General features: G+C 43.3%; 1 protein-coding gene across 1 annotated transcript; it reads left to right on the forward strand.

Moving 5' to 3' along the window:
• The first annotated feature begins 13,775 nt into the window (after window positions 1-13,775).
• LOC147376499 (uncharacterized) lies at window positions 13,776-23,638 on the forward strand. The gene is made up of 3 exons (XM_086394069.1): window positions 13,776-13,814; window positions 14,770-15,088; window positions 23,107-23,638. Exons 2-3 carry the CDS (start codon window positions 14,791-14,793, stop codon window positions 23,496-23,498), a joined length of 690 nt encoding a protein of 229 aa, XP_086250195.1. The 5' UTR covers window positions 13,776-13,814; window positions 14,770-14,790; the 3' UTR covers window positions 23,499-23,638.
• The last annotated feature ends 1,222 nt before the right edge of the window (window positions 23,639-24,860 follow it).

Below are 24,860 nucleotides of genomic sequence, written 5' to 3' on the forward strand. Positions count from 1 at the left end.
TGGGCTTCCCTAGAGAAGAGAGTGCCCTGAGGCCCCTTGGTCTTAGAAGATGAAAAAGTCTCCTCTTAGGAGGACAGCAGGGGTGGCTTTGGCTTAGGCAATAGTGCCCTCCTCCACACAAGCCACAACACCAAAAGACCCCATAGCTCTAGCTCAATAGTCTGAAACCACAGATCCAGGGCCTGGCTCTTCAGATGTCTTCCCCTCACCCAAGGGATCCAGTCTCTCAGTGTCAATGATGAATACCCAAGAGACCATGTAGTGAAACCCTGTGTTGTACAAAAGAAAACCAAGGCTTTTATGTGAAATCCACTCATTCATTTTTTAATTGACAAATATTCATTGCTTATCTGCTAGGAAGGTACTCATAAAAGGGAGAGACATAATGCTTATTTGCTGTCACAGCTTAGCACACTGATTCTCAGGGTGGTACCCAGAACAGTAGCATCAGCCTCACCTAGGACCTTGTTAAAAATGCATATGTATCACTCCAGAGCTATTGAAGCAGAAAATCTGAGAGTGAGGCCAAGAAAACTGTTTTAACCAAGCCTCCAGGTATTTATTTTACTTTCTTTCCCAGATATTTCTGATACCCAATAATGTTTGGTCATTATTGATTTAGTGAAATGCCTCATGCAGGTAGAAAATGAATATGTTTATGAATGTGCATGTGTATGTGTATATATTCTCTAATTTCTACAACAGTCCATCACAAAGACATTATCAACTTGCTGTTTGACAGAGGTGGAAACCTAATCCCACAGGATTTATCTGACTTGCCTAGTTGGGCAGCCAGATGTCATTTACAATCTATACCCTTTCCTGTTACACATGGTCCCATCCATCTTGGTCACAACCTCTTCCATAGATCTTTCCTGTATCACCTAAGTCATTTTTCCAACAACATTTTGGAGTTGTCTCACAGGTTTTTCTCCACTTTCGCCTTGCTTCTTCTCTGAAAATCCAGGCTCCTTTAGAACTGCACTTGCTCTGTGGCCTAGGCCCCAGAGGTCTGGCTGGGCCTGAATGGCTCCCATAGGCATCTGAAGGTTTCCATCACCCAGGCCTTTGAGTTGGAGTGAAGAGAGCAGGACAGGGAGAGGCTGGGAAGCCTCAGATGGCAATTTTCATTGGATCTTGCCCCTGTTTTCACAAACACACTACTGACAGGAACCCCCTTGACTGGGGGGAGGTGGGGAATAGACCCCCACCCCACAACCCAGGTACAGAAGAAACTCAGACTGGCTAAGAGGGAAGGGCTTTCACTTCTAAGAAACGGCTCCCTCTGCAGGTGCAGGAGAAGGTCATGATGCAGGCTCTTGATTACAGTGTCCCACTACCTGTCCTATCCTCAGAGGACACACTCTGGTCCCCAGGATAACTGGGCCTGGATATGCAAAGGGACTGGAAGATGGTAGAATATAGGGGTCTCTGGGTGAGTCAGTCTGGGGTTGAGCCAGGGAACCCCTGACAGCCTGGTGCCCCCTGGCAGACCGAGGCTGTGATGCCATCTCCCAGTAGCCAGAGGGGCTCAAGGTCCAACACTCCTCTCCCCCAACACTGGTATGAACTGGCCTCAGTGGTCCTCCACTTCCTCTGACAGAATGCCCTGCCTTGAGCACCCAGGCAGGCCCATAGTGAAGAGTCACAGCCCATCTATAGCACTCAGAGAAAAGGGGTATTCAGGAGGATGTGTGTTTACATGTCCTTTTGGGGGCTTTACATGTTTCTCAGTATGTCCGTTTGACTGTTGTTTCTGTCTGTGTGCTTTAGAAGCTCAGGGCTTTTATTTTTATTTTTTAAAATATAAACTTATTTATTTTAATTGGAGACTAATTACTTTACAATATTTTATTGGTTTTGCCATACATCAGCGTGAATCCACCACGGGTGTACATGTGTTCCCCATCCTGAGCCCCCCTCCCACCTCCCTCCCCGTACCATCCCTCTGGGTAATCCCAGTGCACCAGCCCCAAGCATCCTGTATCCTTCATTGAACCTGGACTGGCAATTCATTTCATATATGATATTATACATGTTTCAATGCCATTCTCCCAAATCACCCCACCCTCTCCCTCTCCCACAGAGTCCAAAAGACTGTTCTATACATCTGTGTCTCTTTTGCTGTCTCACATACAGGGTTATTGTTACCATCTTTCTAAATTCCATATATATGCATTAGTATACTGTATTGGTGTTTTTCTTTCTGGCTTACTTCACTCTGTATAATAGGCTCCAGTTTCATCCACCTCATTAGAACTGATTCAAATGTATTCTTTTTAATGGCTGAGTAATACTCCAGTGTGTATATGTACCACAGCTTTCTTATCCATTCAGCTGCTGATAAAACTCCTAGAGAAGAACATAGGAAAAACACTCTCCAACATAAATCACAGCAGGATCCTCTATGACCCACCTCCCAGAATATTGGGAATAAAAGCAAAAATAAACAAATGGGACCTAATTAAACTTAAAAGCTTCTGCACAACAAAGGAAACTATAAGCAAGGTGAAAAGACAGCCTTCAGAATGGGAGAAAATAATAGCAAATGAAGCAACTGACAAAGAACTAATCTCAAAAATATACAAGCAACTCCTGCAGCTTAATTCCAGAAAAATAAACAACCCAATCAAAAAATGGGCCAAAGAAGCTCAGGGCTTTTAAAATGCATTTGGCAGTGGGGACTGGGAACTCAGAAGCAAGGTTTGGGATACCCTGCAGTCCTTCAACGCTGGCTTTGGATGGTCTTGCATGGTCATCTCCTCACTCCCCACTCTCCATTTCTTTGCTGACGACCTGCCTCCCAGATCTCACTCTCTTCTCCTTCTACATCAACCATTTGAACAAAACTTAAAGTGTCCCCTGGACCAGGGCTGAACATTCCAGAGGAAAAAGAAAATCATTCATAAAATGCTTTAAAGGGGTTCAAAGACCTGTGAAAGACTCCGCTTGAATTCCACACTAACCTGAGGCAACCCACTTGTTGGACAGTATCATTTCCATTTAGCAGTTTGATGGACTATTGCTAGAAATGCCACTGCTCTAGCCAAGTCACAAGCAATGTGAGGCAAGGGTCAGCCAAACATCTGTGCCTGTAATCCAGTCATGCTGCATCAGAATGAGGGCCCAGTTTCCAGAGATGAGGGCTAAGTAGTCCAGGGGAATGTAAGAAATTGGGTCTAAGGCTCAGGTCTCATTCCTTGGAATCCTGCTTCTATCTCTCTGCAGTTCTCCTTTCTTTCCCTTCTTCTAAGCCTCCTTTCTTATTGCAAAATTCAGACTTAAATTGAAGAAAGTAGGGAAAACTACTAGACCATTCAGGTATGACCTAAGTCAAATCCCTTATGATTATACAGTGGAAGCGGCAGACAGATTCAAGGGATTAGATATGATAGACAGAGTCCCTGAAGAGCTATGGACAGATGTTTGTGACATTGTAGAGGAGGCAGTGCTCAAGACCACCCCCAAGAAAAAGAAATGCAAAAAGGCAAAATGGTTGTCTGAGGAAGCCTTACAAATAGCTGAGAAAAGAAGAGAAGCTAAAGGTAAAGGAGAAAAGGAAAGATATACCCATTTGAATGCAGAGTTCCAAAGAATAGCAAGGAGAGATGAGAAAGCCTTCCTCAGTGATCAATGCAAAGAAATAGAGGAAACAATAGAATGGGAAAGACTAGAGATCTCTTCAAGAAAATAAAAGATACCATGGGAACATTTCATGCAAAGATGGGCACAATAAAGAACAGAAACTGTATGGACCTAACAGAAGCAAAAGATATCAAGAAGAGGTGGCAAGAATACACAGAACTGTACAAAAGAGATCTTCATGACCCAGATCACCACGATGGTGTGATCACTCACCTAAAGCCAGACATCCTGGAATACGAAGTCAAGTGGGCCTTAAGAAGCATCAAAATGGACAAAACCAGTGGAGGTGATGGAATTCCAGCTGAGCTGTTTCAAATCCTAATAGATGATGCTGTGAAAGTGGTGCACTCAATATGCCAGCAAATTTGGACAACAGTGGCCACAGGACTGGAAAAGGTCAGTTTTCATTCCAATCCCAAAGAAAGGCAATGCCAAAGAGTGCTCAAACTACCACACAATTGAACTCATCTTACATACTAGCAAAGTAATGCTCAAAACTCTGCAAGCCAGGCTTCAACAGTACATGAACCATGAAATTACAGGTGTTCAAGCTGGATTTAGAAAAGGCAGAGGAACCAGAGATCAAATTGCCACATCTGTTGGATCATGAAAAAAAACAAGAGTTCCAGAAAAACATCTGCTTCTGCCTTATTGACTACACCAAAGCCTTTGACTATGTGATTCACAACAAACTGGAAAATTCTGAAAGAGATGGGAATACCAGACCACCTGACCTGCCTCCTGAGAAATCTGTATGCAGGTCAAGAAGCCACAGTTAGAACTGGACATGGAACAATAGACTGGTTCCAAATTGGGAAAGGAGTACATCAAGGCTGTGCATTGTCAACCTGCTTATTTAACTTATATGCAGAGTACATCATGTGAGATGTGGGGCTGGATGAAGCACAAGCTGGAATCAAGATTGCTGGGAGAAATAACAAAAACCTCAGATATGCAGATGACACCACCCTTATGGCAGAAAGTGAAGAAGAACTAAAGAGCCCCTTGATGAAAGAAGAGAGTGAAAAAGCTGTCTTAAATCTCAACATTCAGAAAATTAAGATCATGGCATCTGGTCCCATTACTTCATGGCAAATAGATGGGGAAACAATGTAAACAGTGAGAGACGTTATTTTGGGGGGGCTCCAAAATCATTGCAGATGGTGACTGCAGCCATGAAATTAAAAGACGCTTGCTCCTTGGAAGAAAAGCTGTGACCAACCTAGAAAGCATATTAAAAAGCAGATACATTACTTTGCCAGCAAAGGTCCATCTAGTCAACGCTATGGTTTTTCCAGTAGTCATGTATGAATGTGAGAGTTGGACTATAAAGAAAGCTGAGTGCCAAAGAATTAATGCTTTTGAACTGTGGTGTTGATGAAGACTCTTGAGAGTCCCTTGGACTGCAAGGAGATCAAACCAGTCTATCCGAAAGAAAATCAGTCTTGAATATTCATTGGAAGGACTGAGGCTGAAGTTGAAACTTCAATACTTTGGCTACCGGATGCGAAGATCTGACTCATTGGAAAAGACCCTGATTGAAGGCAGGAGGAGAAGGGGACAATAGAGGATGAAGTGGTTGGATGGCATCACCGACTCGATGGACATGAGTTAGAGCAAGCTTTGGGAGTTGGTGATGGACAGGGAAGCCTGGCGGGCTGCAGTCCATGGATTCACAAATAGTCGGACATGACTGTGTGACTGAACCAAACTGAACTGAAGCCTCCCTCCTTGAGATTAGCATCCTCACTGTCGAATGAGGAAATCACACTAGATGTCCTTAAAGGCTGTCTTCGCACCAGGTAAATTTCCATAGTTCCTCTTTGTTACAGGCACAAGGCTAAGGTACAGTAAGCTGGGAACCCACTTAAAGACATGGAATCCCAGGATCCAACCCAGAACAACTTAATTTGAATTTCCAGCAATAAAATCTTGGACTGTAGTTGAAAATTACTCTGATCAGCTGGGTGGGGAGACCATTGTTACAATGAACACCCAGGGGCATGAGCTTACTCTATACCTACAAGGAACGTTAAAGCTTGTACATATCTGGTTACAACATGAGTAGAATGTGGACATGATGGCAATAGGGTGCTGACCATTAAGCTTTTTTTGGGGGGTGGGGGAGGTTTTAGGTAATTATCCTCTGTGTGGAGTCAGATTTATACTCAGTCTAGAAACACCTTAAGATAAAGTACTTCTTCCTTTCTCTCAGTTAAAACCCCATCCCCACTGCCACTAAAAATACTTAGAATGGAGCACTTGTAAGTGGCTGATGAGGGGGTTGGGTGGTGTCCAGTATATGTAAGATATTTTTGCTAGGATAGGAGAAGCCAAGTTTTGGCATATCTCTCCTTTACCCAGGAATTTCCCAAATAGTAAAAGGGAGAAATTCCACACTCCATAGTTTGTCCAACAGATTAGAATAGTCCAGGATGAATAAGCAAATGGAACTGTCATGCGTAAGGAAGTAGCTTGGCTGTTCATAATGGTTTAGCTAGGTGTATGGCAGTAATCAGAAGGCAGGCAGTGCGCAAGTAGACACCTCATTGACAAATGGGAGAATGGCCAGATGGTGAGCAAGATTTGGTCCTTGGCCACAGCATACTCCTGATTTCTGACGTGGTGGGACATCCCAGAGGATCCACATGCCTATGGCCTGAGACTAGGAAGGAAGAGAGGGTGATGGTGATGCATGATGACTCATGTTTTTCCCCATCACCAGGGACAATCAAAATTATTCCTCCAAGAGAAGAAGCTCCCTGACCTGGAAGGTTAAAGTAGAAGTACCTAGAAGCCTAGAAATAACTCAAGATGTGTCAAACCTGCCCACCACATTCCTCACTACATCTTATCATGGGAGCCCTGAGCTGGGTTAACACCTTCCCTCTGTTCTCCAGTACTAACAGCTATCAGGGGAAAAAACCCACGTATCAACTTGTATCAACACATCCATTCATTTGGCAAATCTTTATGGAGCCTCAGTGCTCTGCCAGGAACTGTGCTTATTCCAGGAGAGGCAATGGTGAGCCAGGCAGACCCTGTTTGTCTCACCAAGAGGTTAAGAGACAATAGAAGTCGTAAGAGTTTCAGTGTCGGGGCACAGGGTACTGAGGAAGCCCACTGGAAGGGCACTTGTAGGGGTTAAGTGCCTGGAGGAGGCAGCTATGATCAGCAACGTGAAGGACAAGTGGGAGTTATCTAATGAATGGAGGAAAGAGGAACTGTGTTCCAGACAGAGATGATAATAGGCGTGCTGTCAGAGCAAATGGTATAATGAGAGAAGCCCTTGGAGGGGTATTTCTTCCTTCATTGATCATCTGTCTTGGTTCCTAACACTTTTATGGTCCCCAGATTCAATTCTTATCCTGCTCTAATGAACTTCTTATCAGCCTCTTAGAGAAACACTTGAGAAGAAATTGACTGAAATTCCAAGTGTGGAATTCAAGGGATGGGGAAATTGAAGAGTAGGCAGTGATTCAACACAGGTTAGTATAATGGCCTTAATCTGAAAAGATAAAATATAGTTAAGGTAAATGTGAAGTTATGAATTTAATTTAAATGTAAACCACACTTAAGATAGAAGATGAGTTGGTATTTGTAAACCTGCATGTATGGAGAAAGCATGGTTGATTACAACTTAATACAGGCCAAGAGTGAGATTATCTGTGGCAAACGGTGATGAACTCTTGTTATTTTAGTTAGGCATGAGTGTGCTGCTCTGCTTGGCACACACAGTGCACACTGGGGTACCTAGTTTGTTCAGCTCAGATCAAATAGGAGTGAGGCTTGAAGATGATGACCTACTGTGTGCAAGCCACACCTGAAGAGGAAACCTACACTCTTACTCATATTCACTCCTTGAAAAGATGCTATGATTTGCTCCAATTTATAAGCAGTCTCCCTCTCTATTTCTCTCTCACACACATACAATCTAGCAAAGTTAACTAATTTATCTGGTCACACATCTAAGACCTGATAATGCTAGACTCCAAGTCCAGGCTTATCTTACTCCCAAACTTGGTCTGTCTCCCTGTGAAAGGCATAGTGATGTTATAAAAAGAGTAGCATGTTGCAGTCTTCCACGATTTGAAAGGCTTTTTTTTTTTCATAGAAAATATAACTCAAGAGCTTAAATCAAATGAATGGAAAGCATAAAGAGAAGATTTTGGCTAAAAATAAAGAAGATAGCAGAACTGTTTGGAAATGGAATATTTATCCACACATTCAACAAATATTTATTCAAATATTAATTGAGTTTTTACTATGTGTCAGATGTTTGGATGCTTGGGATATATCAGTTAACAAAACAGACAAAGATTATCATTCTCAAGGTGTTCAAGCCACGAGGGAAGCCCGTGTTGATATTCTAGCAAAGAAAAATATAAACAGTGGATGTGTTTTTAAATTATATAATAAAATACCCAAAGTAGTTTGGAGGCAAAAACAAATAAAGCAATGATGAAGATGATCTGTGCATGCATCCCAGACAGCATAGGAAGGGGAGAGGGATTGAAGGTGGTGGGTGGCAAAAAGGGGCTCAGAGGGGTGTGGAACTGTGAACCAGCACACAGGAATAGAAAAGACATAGGATGGGCATCATGGAAAGTGAGCTTGATGCTGGCCCCACCTCTTACTAACTGGGAGGTTTAGCTTAGCTTAGGTCTTAAGCTGGAGAAGGCAATGGCACCCCACTCCAGTACTCTTGCCTGGAGAATCCCATGGATGGAGGAGCCTGGTGGGCTGCAGTCCATGGGGTTGCAGAGAGTCAGACACGACTGAGCTACTTCACTTTGACTTTTCACTTTCATGCACTGGAGAAGGAAATGGCAAGCCACTCCAGTGTTCTTGCCTGGAGAAACCCAGGGACGGGGGAGCCTGGTGGGCTGCCATCTATGGGGTCACACAGAGTCAGACACGACTGAAGCGACTTAGCAGCAGCAGCAGCAGGTCTTAAGCTAAGACTTAGCTTAACTAAGTCTCTCTGAAACTTAGTTTTTTCATCTATAAAATTCAGCTAAAAAAATACATACACCTGTCTGGGTCACATTGAGAGTTAAATGAGATACATTATTTAAAACATTTTGTATGTTACAAAATACTACAAATACATTTGTTTTTGGCAGTAAGATGGTCAGCCTTAAGGAGAGTAGAGGAAAGATACAGCAATTGGCCCTGGGAACTGTCCACTTGATAAAGGAGGTAGACCACAAAAACAGGTAAGTCCGGGCCCAAGCAGAGGTCAAGTGAGTAGAAGAGAAGCACAACAGGAGTAAATGCGGTCAGCTTGATCTCCCGTGGCCTCGGCCTGCAGTGGCTTAAAGCCAGGTTTTGGTTCCCAGACAGAGATTGAGTTTGGGCTGTGATAGGGAGAGCATTGAATCCTAGCTGCTAGACCACGAGGGCCAGTGGCCAGTGACAGGCCCTGGACCATCAGCTATACAGAAATGAATTTCCACAAAGAGATGGAAAGTAGTGAAACCATCAAAGTGTTTATTAGGAGGAAGAAAAGTACAGTGTGTGTGGATAGACTCATGGAGTCATGCCCCCTTGAATCACTTTTTGGGGGCATTTTTTTCCAGGTTTCCTTTGGCCAATTATCTTGCTTTGACTAGTTTTGAGTCAGAATTTGTTATAACACAGGGTCCTCCTATGTGTGCACATGCATCTTTTAGCCGAGATGGATTCTAACAAAGAGGCCGATGGGTAGTTGACATCACTTACTATGAGGTGACATCTTCTCTATTTTGACCTCCAAGGAGCCTTTCTGCATATGTGTAGTTGGGGAGGTCTCCTGACTTTGAGAATGAGAAATATGTGGTCTCTTATTTTCTATCTGGGGGTTCCCAAATGGCACAGTGATTAAAAAACCTGCCTGCCAATGCAGGAGACTCAAGAGACGTGGGTTTAATCCCTGGGTTGAGAAGATCCTCTGGAGTAGGAAATGGCAACCCACTCCAGTTTTCTTGCCTGAGAAATTCCATAGACGGTGGAACCTGGTAGGCAGGCTATAATCCCTGGGGTCACAAAGAGTTAGACACAACTGAGCACTGACGCACATGCATGCACGCACACACACACACACACACACACACGTCCTCTATCTGTGCAGAGCCCAGCCTCCTCTCTCAATTGTCCTGCTATTTTTATTTGGTTCACCAGAAACTAACTCCGACTCCCCAGGGGCCCATCTATCTCCTGCCTCAAGCTAGGTCAAGTAGGGGGGCTTGGAAGAAAAGCAATTGAAGAAGTAAAGGGACATGGAATGGCAGACAGAAGAAGGATAAAGCGATGATGCTGGAAAATGGCTGAGGCAAAATGCTGAATCTAGAAAGAGTAGAAGTTTTGAGATCACAAAGTTCAAGTACCAGGGTGGATGTTGGGTTTAAGGATACTGAGATGAGCAGCTATCACAAATGACCAGTAGCTTATTGATGCTGTGCAGCCAGTTTACCACTGGTGTGTCTCCTTGGACCAGCCAGAGGGACAGGTGGTACCAGGGAGAAGAGGCTCTCCATCAATCAGAGGTACCTTTTAGGCTTGAATGGAGATTGGGCCCTTAGTCACTCAAAGGCCTCCTGACTTGACCTTGCCTGGATAAAAAGGCTGGGCTGAGCAAGCATTTATTCATCATTTATTTCCTAAGCGTCTCATTTGCATTCTTCAGAGGTTTGTTTTATTCAGTCAGAAATCCGGGAGCTTTTTCCAATGAGTATAGTCTTAATCCTCCAATAGCAAACTATATTGGCATTTGTTGCTGCTTAGTCGCTAAGTTGTGTCCAGCTCTTTGCAACCCCGTGGCCTATAGTCCACCAGGCTCCTCTGTCCATGGAATTTCCCAGACAAGAATACCAGAGTGGGTTGCCAGGATACAAATACCACAGACCTATTCCTTATCTGAATCCCTTGGCACCAAATAAAATTTAGGACATTTTAAAAAAGGAGGATAGTCAATAAATATAATTTATTTTTGATAGTAATGCTGCAGGAATACTTCAGAGTTGGCCATGTACAACCCCAACACCATGGATTTTGTTGACCTAAAACAGACTGCCAGCTATTTCTCCAGCAAAGATGAGTTTATTTGGGATCCTTGGTGAATTGCAACGTGGTGTCTGCAACCATGGGGAGTCACATACAAGTCCCTACATGGTGAGGAAAGGAGAACACTTTTATGAAGGGGAAAAGGAAGTTGGGAGGGCTGTAGTTAACAAGAGTCCATGGTTTTTCATTGGCTGAGTCCTGGTCAGGAGAGAAGTCTTTTTCTTCTTGTTGGGCTCTGTTATCCTTGCAGGGCATGAGAGCTTCCCCTGGTGGTGCTAGCCTCTATTTAATTGAGATAGTCACATAATTTTTTACAAACTCAAACCAAAGAGTCCACCACATCTTGGGGAGGCAGGGCGTAAAGTCCAGATCCTCCACACCCCATGGCTTCAGGGTTCCCTCAGAGAGGTCATTTGTATTTCTGCAACAGAACATAGGAACATTCACAGTAAGGTGAAGAAACCTCACTGTCAGCTCAGTTCAGTTTTTTTTGCCACCTAATGACTATCATAAACAATCAGACAAGAAACTCAGTTTTCGAAGGTCTTTGGATTTGGAATTCATGAGAAAGCAATTATCAATCTTGACAACATCTAGGGGATTATCAGCAGTGGCATTTTCTCAGCTCTCCCCCTACTGCTGTTGTCCTCTGTCCCAAAGTCTCCTGCGTGAATCCCCAGCATGAATGTGACTATCCTTACCCTGCTAAAATGTCAAACATACAAGTAACAATAATAAAATGGAACCAAGACCTTCAGTGGATTTTTGGTGAACATTGCATAAAACCTGGGGGACTGACCCTGGCTGTAGTCTCCCCAAAATCTGGACCTAGTCTTCTTTTCTGCCTTATTCTGTGCCTCACTCTCCCTCCCTACTCCATCACATATGCCCTACATTCCAATCATGCTGGACCACTCTGCTCCCAAAAGACCACCTATATCCTCCTGCACCATACATACTCTCACACTGCTCTTCTCCACTGAACGTCTTCCTGGTTCCACCCCAGGGATCAAGTCTTCACCACCCTTTAAAGCCTATATTCGTACCAGACCTCTTTGACAAATCTTTCTGGTTACCTTCTTCAGAATTCCTTTCTCTTTTACCTATTTTCCAAGAATAATTTGTATCTTGCCCCTAGACACACTTTACTACTTACTGGATTTTTTTTTGTTTGTCTATAACATTTTGGATTTATTAGTTAACAATTTTTATGAAATTTGGAAAATTTTTGACTATTGTTTTAAAATGTATTTCCTCCTCCATTCTATTTATTTTATCTTCTGGACTCTAACATGTATGTAGCTGTTTGCTATTTTTCAACAGATTATCAATCATGTGTTCATTTTTCCCCAATATTTTTTCCTGTCTTCCATTCAGTTTGAATAATTTTTTTCAAATTCAGGTTCACCAATCTGTTCTTCTGTGCTTTACAATCTGCTAAGACCATCCAGTGACTTTTCTGACATTATATTTAATTTTGAACTAATTTTTTTCAGATAATCTGTTCCTAATTTTTAAAATTTCCATTTGGTTATTTTTAACCTTGGGGAACATAGGAAATCTATATTGCAGTAATGAAAAATTTTTAATGAATATTGAATATGTCTGTTCTTAAGTATACCAGTCACACCACTTGAAGTCAGACTTTAAGACCTCTTCTTTTGTCACTTTCTTTTTTCACTTATCCCATTTTTACTTTACTTCATTCCTGCAGATCTGCCCCAGGAAACTGTGAATTCTTTTCAGGGTATAATTTAGGGAAACATGCCCCTCTTCAGTCCTTGTCTCCAATTTTAATTCTAGAGGTCTCGTCATAATGTCAGGTTTGTTGAGGTATATTGGGAAAAATGGCATTTAGTTTTAATAAGACCCACCTATTTTTAAAAGATAGCTGTGGCTTAATAAAAGCCCACTGTCTGTTAAAAATTCATGTCTGAATCTACTTTTCTTTATACCTATCAACCTGAACATCAATTAGTGCTGAATGCAATCTGGTCTACTTTCTCTTTGCCATCTTAATTTGTAAATCCTGAAGAAGACATTTCTATCATAATCTCAATTTAAAATATTAGAAAACTAAGGTTATGATAGAATATTCCATTCTGATATGGTTCTAGTAATCAGAATATTCTATTCTGATACGAAATATCGCCTGCCACATCAATAAACAAAGGATGCCACAGTCATCAGAGACTGCAGCCACCACCAATGGTGAGCTGGTGAGCCCCAAGGAAAAGAATACCTGCTATCTAGCAGTCATCAGATGCAGCCACTCCCTGTGGTGAGCCCTCAGGAAATTTGGGATGTGTAAACAGAGGATACTGGTCCCAGATAGCTGAGGCACATATCCAAGGAATGATTTCAGTGAGCCCAGACTCTTGCATCTTCCCAAACACAGAAAAGTGCTAAGTTCCTTAATTTAAGATATCTGGTTTTCTTTTACTGATGGTAATCTTTTGCACCTACTATTTGCCCTTTGTTGCAAAACTCCTAAATACCCTAGTTTCCCCCTCACCTCATCTCAGTTTTCTCAGGGTTACTTGAGATGCTATTTCCAGGGCTTGAAGTCCTAAAAATTTTCACCAAATAAAACAAAACTCTAAACTCTTAGACTGTGAATAGATTTTTTAGTTGACAGCCATACACACATACACACACCCCTGCAATTTAGACATGTAGATTTTCACTCCAAGCTATCTAGATCCAGAGGTCCAGATGAAAAATTAATATCTGGGGTGGAAGGAAAGGCATCATGTGACCAGGTCCCTCAGTGTGAAGAGAAGGCTGTGAAGAGAGCCATCTTCCACGGAAAGGAAGGCAACAGAGGAGTCCACAAATGCTGGTGTCTGTTTCCACCCACTATAGCCCTCATTTTAGGCAGGTGCTTTCCTAGCCAGGAACAGCTGCCCTGAGCCACATGGAGGGAGGCAGGGAAGAAGTGCCATTCATCACCTGTCACAGGAACCATGTAGGTGGCAGGAGGCGGTCCTCTCATGTCCAGATGCCCAGGCCCTGGCTCACACCTGAGGGCAGAGCCCAAGGCCAGGATAAAAGGGCCTTGGGACACAGCACCTCCATCCACTCCTCTGCTGAGGTGCTGACGACTCTCTGCTGCGTGTGTGCTGGTGAGTGTCCACTGGGAATGGGAGCAGGGCCTTCCAAAGAGGATGCTTAGACCAGAGGAGAGGGCAGGGCAGAAACTTGGGGGTGGAGTTGTGGCTGGCAAGGACAAAAGCTCAGGAAATCTGAAGGAGGGAAGGATAAGATGAGGGAGAGACCAAGAGCTACTGGAAAGATTCTTGTGGCTAGTGCTGGAGCTGTAGAGAAACCAAATGGTTTTCAGTTGCTGGGTGTGTTTTTCTGCTTTTAGGGAATAAAAATACTGACCTCTAGATGATGCTGGAGTGGGGTATATAATGGAAACATCATTTTGGAAACACATCCCTACCCAGTTGTAGAAATAATGAACTGAGGATGTTAGTACTTAGTGGAGAGAGTCAGAAACACTTGTGGATCTGTTTGGATTCCAACAAGAAGATCCATAGTAGAGGCTGAGAAGCCCGGCAACAAGCCAGGGGAGAAGGATATAAGACAGTCATTGGGTTGGGAGTCAGGGAACCTGGGGATGAAACTGTGATGTATTTGTGAATAGCACCAGGCCAGTGAATTTGCCTTTGTTTCAGTTTCTTCTGAAATGAGCTGATTGGGACACATTGACTCCAAGGCCCTTTGTCATTGCAATTTTCTATGTTCTGCAAAACCAAAACATAGCAGAAATTCTTCATGAAGAGGAAGATTTTTCATTTTCCTTAATGAGGCTTTCAGCTCTAAAATGGTCCCTACATTGGACATTTTCAAGGATCTTGGTGATGTGGTAGAGAGAATGCTGACCTGGAGCCAATTTATTTCCTGGTCCTTCTTCTGACACTTAGGAAATGTTAATGAGCACAAAAGAGATGGTTTTCTTATGTCTGATCTGAAAGCTTTAGAGATAAATGGTCTAGAAAGATGCTGAAAGTTCAGGAAGGGGCAGGGAAGTCTCTGTGTGCTGGTCTGACCTGCTGTCTGTCTCTCCCTCAGATCCTGAACCCGCCCACCAAGATGTCCTGCCAGCAGAACCAACAGCAGTGCCAGCCCCCTCCTAAGTGTGCCCCCAAGTGCCCCACCCCAAAATGCCCCCCAAAGTGTCCCCCAGTCTCCTCCTGCTGTGATGTCAGCTCCGAGGGCTGCTGCGGCTCCAGCTCCGGGGACTGCTGCAGCTCTGGGTGTGGGGGCTGCTGCCTGAGCCACCACAGACGCCACAGGTCCCACCACCGCAGACACCACAGGTCTGACTGCTGCAGCCAGCCCTCGGGGGGCTCCGGGTGCTGTGGAGGCGGGAGTGGTCAGTCCTTTGGAGGCGGCTGCTGCTGAAGTGGACCTGAGCCAAGAAGAGCTGAATTAGAGGCATGAAAAAGACAAGACCATCTTCCTTTGGCCTGTCTGCTGAGACGTTATCAGTGAAGATTTCAAATTTTGTCCTAGAAGTTTCTTCTGACTTGGAATCCAGAAATCCGTGTTCTTTCCTAAAAACTCATCTGCCAATCCCTGATCCCATCTCTTCAAGCTGCCTTGGGAACCCCAGAGAATAATTCTTATGCCACTGGCAGTTCCCTACCTGAAATGAAACAATAAAACAAATCATCCGTTCACCACCTTGTCCTAGACTGTCTTCCTCTTACTTGTCGACGTACCGGGAAATACAAGCATGTCTGCCCTCTGCCCTTTCTCCACTTGTCATCTGAACCCTAGAACAGTATCAGTTGCTTTCTAGACTCATTGAGTCCTTAAGATTAAATTCCTTCAACTCCTGTCCTCATTAAAGCTGAAACTAGTCACTCTCTTAGAAGAGGTCAGGGAACAGAAATTAAGATGTTTGCCTTACCAGACAGAACTTTCTGTAAGGAACTGCTGACTTATTGAAGACCTGAAAGGCAAATAAATGTTGATAAGTGGCAAGTTCAACTACCACTGCCTCTAGGCACAGGGAGAAATGCTGATATGGGTCCTGATAGATGCTTCAAGGCCTGAAGCTCCTTACAAACAAGGAGACAAACTCTCTTGGACCTTCCCTTCTCTTTACCTTTTGATCTCTGGTGAGTCCAGAAGTCAGTGTCCAGCAGTGGAGGTTGGACTTAATTTCTTCTCTGCCTCCTATGTGTGGGAGCCCTCCTGCCCACACATAGGAAATTTCTCCACAATTTCCATTGAGTTTGAGGTCAGGATGTCCACACAGTCCAGGCAACACGTTAGGACCCAGGATGCTCTCTGACCACCCTCTTCCCCATCTTAGACGGTCAAACCAGTGGGAGGAGAGCTTCACGGTCTTTCACCGTCATGGACCAGAGCAAGGAGGACAGGCACTCCAGCAGACTTGTTGACCCTCATCTGTGCACTCTCTGAAAAACACCTGCTCCTCTGTTACTGCTCTGAGTCCTGAGGACAGGGTAATATAAGAACTGTCAATGATGGAGCAATTCCATTTGTCAGGCTGGTGGTCTAGTGGCTAGGATTAGGTCCTTTCACCACTATGAACTGGGTTCAATTCCCAGTCAGGGAAAATGTGTTTTGGGGGGATTAACTGGTGGTGCTAGTAGTAAAGAACCTGCCTGCCAATGTAGGAGACGTAAGAAACGTGGGTTCAATCCCTGGGTTGGGAGAATCCCCTGGAGGAGGAACTGGCAACCCACTCTGGTACTCATGCCTGGAGAATCCCATGGACACAGGAGGCTGGCAGGGTTAGGATTACTGTATTCCTACTATTGGTAATTTGCTACAAGGAGCATCCTTATGCATATATTTTTTTTCTTACCATTCCCTTATTTCTTTAGGCTAAGTTCCTATATATTCAAACACTGTAAAAAAAGTATGCTCATTTTACATTTTAATTCATTCACACATCATAAAGGCTGATTAAATGAATGAATCATCATACTGTCATGCATGATAATTATACCAATTTATTTTCAAGCCAATGAAGTTTGAGTGCCCAATTCCATGCATCTCCTCCAACAATGAGAGTCTGTCAGGCACTCAGTCTTTGCCAGTGAATGAATACACTGGATTGACACTGTTCCATAAGACATTTCCTTTTAATTTGTCGATCTTTTTTGATTGGCAACATTGAATATATTTTCACTTATTCTTTGGCCATTTGTATTTATTTTCTGGTATGTGTGTCAACTGAAAAATACAGTCACAACCTGAAAGTAGAGAGTTGTTTTATTTGGTGGGAACTCTTGGGACTTCAAGCTCAGGAGGTAGTATCTCAAGTAGTCCTGAGAAACTGCTTTGAGGATGCAGGAGGAGTCAGGTTACACAGAAGTTTGCAACAAAAGGGGCAGGCAGCAGGCAGTCTGAACAGCAAAATATTACTGTCAATTAAGGAAAACCAGATACCTCAAGTTAAGGAATTTAACGTTCCTTTTTGTATGGGAAGATGCAAGCATCTGGGCTCACTGAAATCATTCCTTTCATATGTATCTCAGCTATCTGGGGCCTGCGTCTTGCTTCCTGAGTTTTAGTGGTGGCATCCAACAGCTGCTGGATCGCAGGCATCAGGCATTGTTCTCCCTTTCAGACACCCTCTGGGCTCAGAAATTTACATTCAGAGGTGCGGAAATCACTGATGGCTGTGACAGCCTTGTTTACTAATATGGCAGGAAATACTCCGTAAAAAACTCCAAATACAACGTGTGTTGCCTGTTCTTGTTCTTTGCTCATCTGTTTGTTGGTGTGCTTGCATATTTGGATGGCATCACCAAGTCAATGGACATGAGTTTGAGCAGGCTCCGGGAGTTGGTGATGGACAGGGAAACCTGGCATGCTGTAGTCTACGGGGTGCAAAGAGTCAGAGAAAACTGAGCGACTGAACTGAACTTGCATATTTTTTGTTGACTTGTGAGAGCTGTCTTCTATGTTCCTCATAAATGTGTTGCAATCTCCCCACTTACTGATTTTCTTTCTGTCTTATTTGTGAGTGCTATTTGTTATATAGATTTTTAACTTGGTATACCCATTTATCAATTTTTCTTTTATAATTCTTTTTCCTTCAAAATAAGTTTATTTCTCAATGAATTAGAAATAATAAATATTTTCCCTTAATACTTTTAAAATGTCCTTTTAAAAATATTTTGTATCTTAAAGGTTTTGAGGGCTTCCTTGGTGGCTCAGAAGGTAAAGGATCTGTCTGCAATGTAGGAGATCCAGATTTGATCCCTGGATTGGGAAAACCCCCTGGAGAAGGGCATGGCAACCCACTCCAGTTTTCTTGCCTGGAGAATCCCATGGACAGAGGGGCCTGGCAGCCTACCATTCATGGGGTTGCAAAGAGTTGAACATGACTAAGCAACTAACACTTTCACTTTCAAATATTTTGAGGGGGAAGAGAAGGGAAGGGAAGGGAAGTAAAAATTGATGATGTACAAGGTCCTGTCTCTGGAAGGGGCTGTAGGGTGCAGGGAATGAGAAAAATTCACCCAGTTTTAATAGCTTCCTGTGAATCTCAGCAGTGTTTCCTCCCATCCTGTGAAATTATCCAAGAACATGGGAGACAGATACCTTTGTGATAGGGCCTACATGGGGACTCATTGTTAACATAACTTATGCTGACCTCTCAAACAAAGGATAAAGTCACAGTGACCCTTGAGACCGACCAAATTGCCCAAACGACATTCTGCTTTCCTGATGGCACCTACCTTCTAAAGATCTTAGGAGACCACCAGATTCCAGACCTCTGGCTATGTGACCTCAGGACTCAGCTACAGGCTAAAATTTAACCATCCCTTCAGAGAATTTTTCACTGGAGGTGTATAAGAAAGATCCCGTCAGAGCGGGAGGACACTGGTTCTTCTCAAGGGCCAGTCACCCTCTCGTTTTCCCTCTAGTATATTTCTTTTCCTTGCCTGACCGCCTAGCTCACTCTCTTTTTCTCTGCACTCGCCTTACACTTTGATGAGTAAATAATCTCAGAAAACCAATCCCTTGTAAGTAAACACTTTTGTTTTCTTTTGAAATGTTACTGCATCAATTGAACTCTAAAAGCCAAGGCTTAGAAAGAAGTCCTCAAGATATTGCAACCACACTGCTGATTAATCACCTATACCCGGAGTCAGACTCATAAAAGGTTGGGTGTTGCCATGCTTAGAGGCAGAGGCATGACCCAGTGGGACATCAGCTCCATTAACCTAGGAATCCATGAGCTGGGCTTTGGAGTAGTTACTGACTGTGTGAGCCAGGGAATCAATATCCCAATCTCTCCTTCCATAGCTACGCCCTTTAGAACATATTGAGAACAAATATTTCACTTGAGTAATGTACAAGGAGATCTCTGTAGGATGATATGACCAGCACATATAACAGTACACGTCTTAATATCAAACTGTTACCTGATTGACTTAAATCCCATGGAAAAGCTATGTACAAACTCTTGGGTGCTAAGAAACCCTGGTGAAATGGCTATCTGCATCTCTCTGCTCTAGGAGCAGAGGGGGATATAAACGTTTTATATCCAGACCCTGTTCTCAATAAATGCTTGATCAGAAATATGTCACATAAGCAAAACAAAAATAAGGCATGAAGTAACCTGGTGGCACTAGTGGTAAAACCTACCTGCCAATGCAGGAGACGTAAGAGGTGGGGGTTCGATCCGCTGGAGAAGAAATGGCAACCCACTCCAGTAGTCTCGCCTGGAGTCCATAGCGTCACAAACAGTCGGACACGACTGAAGGGCTTAGCACGCATGCATGCAGCCTATTCAAAGTAGAGCTAATGAGCCATTTCAGTTTAAGAGGATTTCTTCTCTTAAGGGAACAAAGGAAAAACTTTTAGAAACAGAAAAGGGTCATACTGTATAGATATTTGAATCAAGGCCAAGTTGTTTAGGTTTTATCCTGATCAGTGAAGCCTCTTAAGAAGACATCATTGGATGGTAGTGTGACTATATCGTCATTATCTGAACTGGAACAGGGTTGAATTTGAAAAGAAGGTTTATGAACATTTATGCTGGGATAAGAGACATAATCTAAAACTGTCTCTGGCAAACTTGATGTATGGCTTTGGTCACCTTATTTAATGGTCATGGGTAATTATTTCTAGAAGAGTTCTAATGAAGAAGATAGAGGGAAAAACCAGGAAGGTGGGACACACAAAAAAAGCCAATAAAATACCTCTATATACACAACACACACAATACCACTATAAAAACATAGGTGTGTATGTTTATATAAACACACATATTTAGTCTCTATATAATTTGTCCACCCAAATGTATATATTACTTATTAATATCTTGTAACTATATGTTAACTGACTTTATTCTTCCCCTTGTGATTTGTTAAGTCATTATAATGTTCCAGACTTGGAAACTTTTGATTCTCCCCAAATTTTTCTGCCACTGACAGGAAGGAGAGGGTTTTTCTTCACATGCTGCTTCTGACCTCAGTGTGCCTTTTTCTAATTAATTAATTAGTTTCCTTTCAGAAAATCTCACCGCGGTGCTATACACCAACTTGAACCAAATGTGAATTCTTGTCCTTGCCTTTCAACTACTCAACTTGCTGGGGTAGAAAAACTTTACTAGCAGAGAAATCTACAGTAAAAACCTAGGGTCACAAGTTGCAAGGGACTTAAAAAGGGCCTCTGGAGGTCGCTCTACCACCTCACCTCCAGTTTCCCTGGCCCTGGTGCCTGGGTGCCCCACTCTGCACTTCTCTGCTTCTCTGCACATCATCTTTGACCGGCTGTTCTATGTGGAGCAATGCAGAGCTCATCTCCTCCTCACCACAAACTCCTTTCCTGGCCATATTTCATAGTCAAAAACATCAAGGTAGGGACTTCCTTGGCGGTTCAGTGATTAGGACTCCACAGTTCCACTGCAGGGACATGGGTTCCATCCCTGGTCAGGGAAATAAGGTCCCACAAGCTGAAGGACATAGCCAAAAAAAAAAAAAAAAGTCAAGATATTTAAGCAGAACAAGTAATTTGAAAAAGAAAAGGATGAAAAAAAAAAAAATCCAGATTTACCCTTTGAAAAAAAAAATCCAGATTTACCCTTCTTTGAAGGAAGTTATGGTTTAGAATTATATAATTTATCTTTATTTACAAATACATAGGCATCTTATAACTTGAGGATCCACCACATTACCAGTCTTCCACCAGTCCTTTTCTTTATACTGTCTTATTGACTGAAACAATATCCTTGTGAAATATTTTTATCATTACCTGTACTTTATAACTGAGGAACAAACAACCAATCAAAACTAAAAATGACTCAAGCAACTTTTGCATGGACACACAGCTAACAAGTGGCAGAATCAGGATTGCTTTCTAGATCTGTCTGATCTCCGGCTCATAAAAGCAATGAGATACATCAGCAAACTTTGGTAAAGGCTAAAGAGTAAATACTTTGGGCTTTGGGAACCCTAGGGTCTCTCTCCCAACTACTTAATCCTGCCACTACAGTATGAAAATAGCCCTGGAGAATAAAGAAATGAGCAGGCCTGGTTCGAAGTAAAACTTTATGAACACTGAAATTTGAATTTATTATAACTTTCATGTTTCATGAAAGAGTCTCCTTTCGATTTCTCTTCACAAACATTTAATATGTAAAACTATTCTTAGTTTGCAGGCTATGGTGAAACAGGCCATGGGGCATATTTGGGGGAGAGATCAAATTTTGCTGACCTTTGATAGCCTGGCAGGGTTACCTAAGTGGAGAAATGTGAAAACATCTCCAAATTACAGTCTGAAACAGACTGCCATGAGTAATGAATTTATATCAGAAGGAAGAAGAAAAGAAAGTGATTGGGCCCCAAGCAACTAAAACAGGAGCTAAGAGGCCTTCCATGCTCATATTTCTCAAGGAGAACGAAACAGAAGATCCAAAGTAAAGTGTCTCCCAACTTCTCCACTCCTTGTTTCTAAGTAGCTCTATTCCAAGCTACTTGGAGAGGCTTCCCTGAGTTCATAGAGTGAGACAGGGAGAAGCTACCAGTCATCACTTGTCATAGGAGCCACGTGGATGGCAGGAGGCGGTCCTCTCATGCCCAGATGCCCAGGCCCTGTCTCACTCCTGAGGGCAGAGCCCAAGACCGGGATAAAAGGACCTTGGGGCCAGAGCACCTCCATCCACTCCTCTCCTGTGGTGCTGACAAACCTGTGCTGTGTGTGTGCCGGTAAGCATCCTCTGAGAACTGGAGTGGGGCCTTCCACAGAGCATGCTCAGATATGAACGAGAAGGCAGGACCTTAAGAGTAAGGTCATTGTGTCAGAGGAGGAGGGCACAGGAAGACTGAGGCAGGGATGCAAGGAGGGATCTGGTACCAACTGGGAACATAGGGAGAAGAGTCAGGCGGCTGTGCTCTAAAGGAAACAAGCTGACCTTGTGGAGAGGGCCTCTCAGGACAAGGACACTGATGACCTGACAGACACCATGCTCCACTCTGACAGGTGTCAGGAGGGAGCTCACATGTGAAAATATAGCCCTGCCCCCATCTGCAGTGAAGGAGCAGCCCAAGACAGAGACCTCAGGCTCCTCTGGGATTTTTAACCTTGCTTATTATTAAACTTCTCCATGCTTATTCATGGGTCTGGAAGTGCATTTATAAACTTCCATGTTGATTAAGAAACAGTAAGCCTGAGGATCACCATCGCAACCCATCAGCTTAAGGAGATGGGACCTCTCTGGACTGAGGTCAGGGGGCACAAGTTCAAGTCCCAGGGCTGTAGTGATTGAGAGGATTATTAATCTCTTCTTTAATAAAGGGCTTCCCTGGTGGCTCAGTGGTAAAAACAATCCCCCTGCCAATGCAGGAGATGAGGGTTTGACCCCTGGGTCAGGAAGATGCCCTGGAGAAGGAAATGGCAGCCCACTCCAGTATCCTTACCTGGGAAGTTCCACAGACAGAGGAGCCTGGTGGGCCAGTCCTTGGGGTCACAAAAGAGTCAGACATGATGAGCGACTAAACAACAATGATCTTTAATATAAGTGAGCTTAATGAGAGCTGTAATCTGTAAGGTTTTTTGCAATGCTGACCTTACAGAATAAATCAAATTACGATCAGGGGACTGGTTGCTGTATTTTTTCTTTAAGAAAGAATTTGTCCTTAAATGGCCTATAAACTGGACAATTTCAGATTTGGAAGACACAGATAGAATCAGTTCCAACTCCACTTATAAGATTTTAGACTCTTGGAGATGTTTTGTTATATTGTTTGGTCTTAGTTACTACTTTGTACAAATAGATGAAAGTTCTTGTCTGACAAGGCTGTGCTGAATTTTCAAATATAAAATTCAAGAGTATGGGAAAGCTACTAAGAGTAGTAAAACTACTGGATATTTTAAGATTATAAGTGATGCTAAGAGGGCAAAAGCGGGCAGGGAGGTCTCTGTGTGCTGGTCTGACCTGCTGTCTGTCTCTCCCTCAGCTCCTGAACCTGCCCACCAAGATGTCCTGCCAGCAGAACCAGCAGCAGTGCCAGCCCCCTCCCAAGTGCATCCCCAAGTGCCCCACCCCTAAATGCCCCCCTAAATGCCCCCCCAAATTCCCCCCAGTCTCCTCCTGCTGTGGTGTCAGCTCCGAGGGCTGCTGCGGCTCCAGCTCCGGGGGCTGCTGCAGCTCTGGGTGTGGGGGCTGCTGCCTGAGCCACCACAGGCACCGCAGGTCCCACCACTGCAGACGCCAGAGGTCTAACTGCTGCACCCAGCCCTCGGGGGGCTCCGGGTGCTGTGGAGAGGGGAGTGGTCAGTCCTCTGGAGGTGGCTGCTGCTGAAGTGGACCCTGTGCCAAGAAGAGCTGACCTGGGGACAGCCAGTGGACAAACACTTCCTCCTCCTCCTTCATCTCCTGCTGGGCCTACCCCTCTTGCTGGGGAATCTGGGTGAGGCCTTTGAGCTCTGGTCCTAAGGATCCCTGTGCTCTAGGGTCCAGGAGCCCCAGACCTCTCCCTGAAACCCATTTATTCACCTCCTTTGCCATACGTGTGATGGCCCTGGGAATCCCAAAGCATAGACCCCATGTCCCTCTGCAACTTCTGGCATCCTGCTGCCCGAGTTAAAATAATAAATACAGAGTCTGCTCACTGACTTGATGTAGACAGATTTCATTCATGTTTTGGTCACCATTGTTCTATTCTTGTACCTTCTCTGCTGGTGGCTGCAGAGGCCTCAGTAGACAGATGACAGGGTCATGGGTCAGAAGGGAAAAATTTGTATTTTTTATAGGTTTGCATTTTCTCCTAATTCTTTGTTTTCCCTTTTAACCAATATCCCGAAGCAGCATTAGTTGTGAACATAGCTTCTTCAACTTCTGGCTCCCTTCCTCCCTTCATGTATCTAACTGTGCCCTTCAGACATGACCAGGAGACAGACAGCTTCCTCTTCCTCTCTTTCCACTGTCATTCTTCACTCCTATGCTCCGCATCCCTCACCCTTCTCCTAACAATCTCTACTTGACTCCTCCATCAGTTTAAATATACAAAAATATATACATACAAAAATATAGATGGAATAAATCTTTATTTTAAATTAAAAACTCACTTTTATTTCTGTATAATTTACATGCAATAAGATTTGCTAATTTTAACATACAATTCAATGTGTTGTCAAATATATGTAGTCATGTAACTACAAATACAATCAACACCTTTAAAATGTAGTTGGTAGTTAATTATTTGGAGAAAACTTTAAGAATAACATAAGATCCATAATATATAAAGGAAAATATAGATACATGTAATCGACATGGTTAAATATGGAAAAATTAAATTCTAAATGGTAGAAAATACCATTAAAAAGGTGGAGGAATACAAAATTGATGAGAAACTCAAAGTTTTCCCTCTGAGATCAGGTACAAGGCAAGAATGACCCCTCTCACTACTCCTTTTCCACACGGTGGTACTGGATGTTCTAGCTAATGCAGTTAGGCAAGAAAAATAAGTTAAAGATATACTGATTGGGAAGGAAGAAATAAACTGTTTGTTCACAACATTACTATCTTTGTAGAAAATTTAAAAGATAGCAATGAAGAGTTATATCAAGGTTAAGGTACAAAGTTAAGCAAGTGTCAACTGCATTTCTATATACCAGAAATGAGCAAATGAAATTTTAAATTTTAAAATGCAACACCATTTATA

The sequence above is a fragment of the Bos grunniens genome, chromosome 3 (genome assembly GCF_055505025.1).
Source record: "Bos grunniens cultivar Pamir isolate PY7600 chromosome 3, Bosgru_T2T1.0, whole genome shotgun sequence".
NCBI lineage: Eukaryota > Metazoa > Chordata > Mammalia > Artiodactyla > Bovidae > Bos > Bos grunniens.